At 37.1% G+C, this 6000-nt stretch overlaps 1 protein-coding gene across 10 annotated transcripts in view; it reads left to right on the plus strand.

Moving 5' to 3' along the window:
• Positions 1-854, plus strand: part of LOC131068215 (uncharacterized) — a 56645-nt gene extending 55791 nt beyond the window's left edge. For 7 of the 10 annotated variants that reach the window (XM_058003400.2, XM_058003398.2, XM_058003399.2 and 4 more), the window contains 2 exons: positions 90-416; positions 607-854. In XM_058003400.2, coding sequence (XP_057859383.1) covers positions 90-416; positions 607-765 — 486 coding nt within the window. In that variant the 3' untranslated portion in view covers positions 766-854. Of the gene's footprint in view, positions 1-85; positions 417-527 lie in introns of those variants that run through there. The other 3 variants (XR_009111959.2, XM_058003402.2, XM_058003407.2) reach the window with 3 other exon arrangements.
• The last annotated feature ends 5146 nt before the right edge of the window (positions 855-6000 follow it).

The following is a 6000-nucleotide window of genomic DNA, read 5'->3' on the forward strand; positions in this document are numbered from 1 at the left end:
TTTATATATTTTAGTCATAATAATTCTGTTGTTAAGGCTAAAAATTTCGAGACACTGTATTTCACCATTAAATTTTTTCATGAAGTCAGGGCACCTTGCTGAAAGATATCTTCATCGAGAGGCTCCAGGAAAGATGTAATACTTTCAAGAAACTGTTAGAACCTTTCACAGAGCTTTTGAGTCAAATTAATGTACTTCTGAAGTTTTGTTTTGAACAACTGAGAAGTCATTTTAAGGATCCATATCTGTTTCCTTTGCAACTTGAATCTGAGAGTAAATTCAATGGAGTGAACTGTGAAACTGAAACTGCACTTCAAGCTGTGCAAACAGCCGTACCCTTATGGTTGCTGATCTATCACGATGTGGCACATGCCACAGTTTTATGGCAAATCAAGTCAACTGCTAATAAGAAACAGGTTTGAACAGTAATGTTACAATTTGAATTCATACTGTTCTTTTTGAAATTATAATATCAATGGATGCTGACAGTTATATTTTGATTATTTTTCTGATGGTACTGATTCAAGTTTTAGAAATGGAAAATATTTATTGAAGACATCCACAAGAGGACCTGGGAGGAAATCTAAATTCCGTTATTTTTTCAAGGTTGGGAAGAACTTGCTGAAACTGGAATTCTTGTCAGGTTATAGTAAATATTTTTCTATGCAGTACATTGGAAGGGCCTTATTGGACGGATTAAAAATTAGTTTGGTCAAACCTTTGCATGCAGGTCCCATGATTTGGTCATTTGAGATGACTTATTGATAGTTGTCCTTGATTCATATGCAAAGAGCTCTAGCAAAGCAAGCAAATATTCTTATCTCTCTTATGTTGATTTACATGTTTTATTTCAATGATTTGCATGATTATTTTCTAAAATTAATCACTCTGATAATCATCATATAAATAGTTCAAGTTTGGTGTCAATGTATGTCCTCAGGATTGCAGTTAGCTAAAGCTGATTAATATATGCAGTCAATTCATGTTTCAGGGATTTAGTGAGGATATTAGGTCAAGGGCTGTACTCAAGGCGCTGTCTTTGTTAAATGTGGTGAGTTGTCCAGCATTTATGGTTGTTTCATGTGAATCTTGTACAAATAGGACGAACCTTAAATATGGATCTTTTCCATTCATCTTTTTGATTTTTTTTCCATTGAACACATGGACTAGAACTGGCATGTCTTGAACCATGGGAGAATTAAATTATCTTAATCAGCAGCTATCTCATTGGGAGCATTTTTATCCTCATCCTCATCCGATTCTTAATTCTTTGATTTAATCCAAGCAAATTAAATACTGTATTATTATGGATCAGATTTTGACTGTCATTCATCTAAATGGACTGCTCTTTTTGCTGGTGTCATATTGTATCTAATTGCTGTATTAGGCTCCAAAATTGATCCTGCTATTTATTTGCGCAAGATAACTTAAGGACTTTAATCCATGAATTAGATTATGAATCATAGATATATAAAAGCAAGAGCTCATAGATGAGCTGTATAAGTTTATAGCTTGAAGCAGAATTAATAATCAAATCTAATGACGTATCATATTTTCCAACTAAGTGTAGTACCCAAAGTTCCTCCAACTAGATAGTGAGCCATGAAGATGAATGCCTTATACAGTGAAAAAGGTGACAGCAAGTTTACTCGCAAGACACTTTTCCTGCGATCAACCGAATAATATGAAATAATTTGGAAGCATTATTGATCATAAAAGTGCTTTCTTATTCATCTTTCAAGCATACATTTTGGCTGCAGAGGTGACAGCAAGTTTACTCGCAAGACACTTTTCCTGCGATCAACCGAATAATATGAAATAATTTGGAAGCATTATTGATCATAAAAGTGCTTTCTTATTCATCTTTCAAGCATACATTTTGGCTGCAGAAATGATGTTTGTTTCATTGCATTGGCCAGCACAAAAGCATAAATATGAACAGAAAGTTTTACACAATATAATTCAGTGTTCCACCGAAATGCGTTTTGGCGCCCAAACCCCCTCGTCTTGGAGACCGGGACATCTCGGAGATGCATGTCACGCCACCGCTGCCGAGATGACCAAGATGAGACGTCTTGAGACACCTAGAAGTCTCGGAGACGCCCGGGCGTCTCGCGAGTGTCTTGGAGATTTCCAGGTGTCTCGTTTTTCGATGCCCAAAAATTTATTTTTTTTTTTAGAATTTTTTTGGGTTATTGGTAAACCCTAATCTTATGTGGGCCCCATGTATGCCTTCCAAAGCTTAGAAAACCCCCTCAAATCCTCTCATTTTCTCACATTTGGTTTTCTAATTTTTTAACCAGCTAGTTGAAGAGGAGAGAAAAGAGTGTTTGAAGAAGTGAGAAGAGATTGGTTGAGTGAGTGCAAGTGCAAGAGGAGTGACAAGGAGCAAGAAGAAGAGGAGGAAGATTCTACTTCAAGCTGGAGAGATTTTTCAAGCTCATGGTAGGTGTTTTTTTTTTTTTCATAATTTTGTTTGTTTTATTTTCCGATTTTCAATTTTTTGTTGTTGTTTTTTCTTTGTTTCATTTTCAAATTCAGACTTGATGTTGAATATTGAGGGAAAAATGAAGAATGTAACATTGGAATCATTCTTCAAATTGCCCTCAAGATTCAACATCAAATCTGATTTTTTTATTTTTCAAATTAAAATAGGTTGAAACTAGGCACTTATTAAATTTATTTTTAAATTGTAATTTTAATTTTTCATTTTTGTGAAATGCAGTGTCACAATGAGCTGTCATGATATGAGTGAGGATGAGTTAGAAATACATTCTCATAGTGGAGATGAATTAGACTATGAACCTAAGGTTGATGGGGGTGATCACGGGGTTGATTTTGCCAAATTAGTTCCATGGCAAGTGCACCAACTAGTATAGACTGCCCCTTAGAGATATTGGCATAGTATGCTATGGGTCTTTTGATCCCAAGTCTCCTCTCAAAGAATTCACTACAAAATTACTAGGCACAGGGACGTCAGTTGGTGGCGTAAGGAAGTGGAGATGCAATTTTTGCAATGTAGAATGGTTTGGCAACATTATTAGAGTTAATGCACACTTCCTTTTTATTTGAGGGAAAGGTGTGGAACCATGTGCAAAAAGCTGCAAATGTCCTATATAGAAATGAGATCAACAAACTTTGGGGTGTTCTTGAGGATAGTGTAGTTGCAATACCTACTACTTTGTCTCGTAGGACACAGGTTAAACATAGCCATCCAATTGCTTCTAGTCATACATTGGTAGCGAGATTAGGAATGATGTCAGGATCTTTGTCCACTCAGTCTTAGAGTGATGTGGGCTAGTCATGAGAGGGTAAGGGGAAACACAAGTTGCAAGTGCAAAGTAACCCCATAGCTGATTTGTTCAATGTGTAGCTGAAGGATGAGGTAGATGATGCCATTGGCATGTTTTTCTTTGCCAATGGCATCCCATTTCATGTAGCTCGATCTCCTTATTATAAGGAGATGATATTGATGGTGACGGAGGTAGGACCATCATATGTGCCACCAGGAGAGAACAAATTAAGGACCTTGATCTTGGATAAGAACTATTCCAAGATCAACATTATGATGGAGAAGATGAAGGCATGTTAGGTAGAATTTGGATGTAGCATAATTATGGATGGGTGGATGAACATTAGGCATTGTCCACTCATCAAAATCATGGTTACATGTGCAGAGGGCCCATACTTTCTCAGGGTAGTTGATTGTACATGACATCGTAAAGATGCCGATTTTTCAGTTTGAGGTCCTCAGGGAGGCTATTGAGAAGGTTAGTAGTGATAGATGCAACAAGTGTGCAGAGTTGTAGGGAAATTTATTGAGGCATCCTATAGACATGTTTGGTGGACTCCATGTTGTGTGCATGCCATGAACAATGCACTCAAGGACATGAGGAATATTGGGTGGATTAGAGGAGTGGTTAGTGATGCGAGAGATGTGCAGATGTTTATCTATAACCAACACACTTCACATGCACTCTTTAGGAGCTTCACGAAGGAGTTCTTGAAACCTGTTGAGACCTGATATGCATCCTATTTCATTCTCTTAGAGAGAATGATTGAGTTGCAAGAGGCACTGCAACTTATGGTTCTGACTATAGATTGGAATTAGTGGGTTGAGGCCAAGACAAAGAAGGGGAAGAGGGTGAAGGAGATAGTGAAGAGTCATGTGTTTTGGAGTGATGCAAAATACATATTCTCCATCATTGCTCCAATTTTTCAGGTCATCAGATATGGGCATGAGGATGCACCTACACTTGGAGAGGTGTATGAGTGCATCAATTTTATGCTTAACTAGATGAGGGCTGCTGTGCATGTGAAGGACCCTAGTTAAGCATTCTATAATGAGCACATTCGACCAATCATTCAACGTAGATGGGATAAGCTCGACACTCTCTTACATATGACTGCCTCTGCATTGAATCCTAAGTGGTACATGCCTAGGCCTGATAGAGTTACACCGATTCAGGATGATGAGGTGAAGGCGAGGTTCTTTGGATGCATTGATAAGATGCATGATCTTAATGTCGCCAACATGATTTGCATTGAGTGGACCAAATTTGTCACTCTTAGGGGTTATAATGATAATGTTAAGATGGTTATATGAACTATGGCACGAGACCCAACTTTGTGGTGGAATTATCAATGTCAAAAGTCAAATACTACCACTCTTGCCATTTGTATGCTATCGTAGGTTTCTAGTTCTTCAACTGCCGAGAGGAATTGGTCTACCTATAGCTTCTTCCACTCTCTTAAGAGGAACAAACTTACCTCTAGGAGAGCAGAGAAGTTAGTGGTGGTACATAGTGCTTTGCGTCTCATTGACTGCAAGACACAAGTGTACAAAGATATTCCAACAACATGATGGGATGCAAAGCCAAAGGAGCCAACAAGGTTGATTAGGATGCTATGACTTCAGATGTAGGGTTGGTTGGTGTCAATTTGGTGGATCTTGACCATGAGGACTCCAGTAGTTCTAGTGATGAGGAGTTTGGAGATGAGTAGAGGCACCTCTTCAGTAAATTTTTTACTTAATCTTATTAGACTTATTTTGATACTGTGCTACTCATTGTAATCAACCTTATGATATTTACGATATAATAGAAATCTCCAATTCGACAATTTCATTTGTCAAATTGCAATTTTTAATTATATTTAGCATTATGATTAAAGTTAGTAAGTATTTAAAGTTAAGTTTCATAATAGTTTCATTTGAAAATTTGAAATGTAATTCAAAATTCTTAATTCTAAGATTCTTATATATCTCTTCATAACTAGTTATTCAAGTATTATATGTATATCAACACTTCCCCCTTGCCACCCCCTGCCGTTGTCCTCCCGTTCCCCTGTCGTCCTCGAACTTAGGCCCTTTGCCCCCCTGTCCCCAAAACTCGTCCCCTTGTCCCACCGTCCCTCTGTCTCAAAATGTGGTAGAATATTGATATAATTGCAAGAGTTGCACAAAGAGCTACAAAGATGAGCTGTATAAGTTTATAGTTTGAAGTAGAATTCATCATCAAATCTTATAATATATCATATTTTCTAGCTAAGTATAGCACCAAAATTTCCTCCAACTAGGCTGTGAGCCATGAAGATGAATGCCTCTTTAATTAAAATGTTTACAACAAATTTACTTGCAAAACATTTGAAAGAACTTAGTTTCAAACAAGTTGTAAGCATTATCGATCATATTAATCATAAAAGTGATTTCTCATTCATTTTTCAAGCATATATTTGGTTGCACAAATGATGTTTTATTTCGTGGCAAGGTCCAACACAAGAGCATGCCATCATATTTCACATGTCTATTATGGGACAAGGATAGAGAATGACATGAGGAAATGGCAAGATGTCTTTTGGATAGCAGTGTCGAGAAGCCATTTTTTGGTATGACAAATGATGCTCTGCAAAAAAGATGTTAGGAAGACACACAAACACAAGGAGCAATTCAAATGTTAGTGTTAGTGTCAGAAATCATAAATGAAAGACTATCCTAAGCAA

This window comes from Cryptomeria japonica, chromosome 1 (assembly GCF_030272615.1).
Source record: "Cryptomeria japonica chromosome 1, Sugi_1.0, whole genome shotgun sequence".
Classification (NCBI taxonomy): Eukaryota; Viridiplantae; Streptophyta; class Pinopsida; order Cupressales; family Cupressaceae; genus Cryptomeria; species Cryptomeria japonica.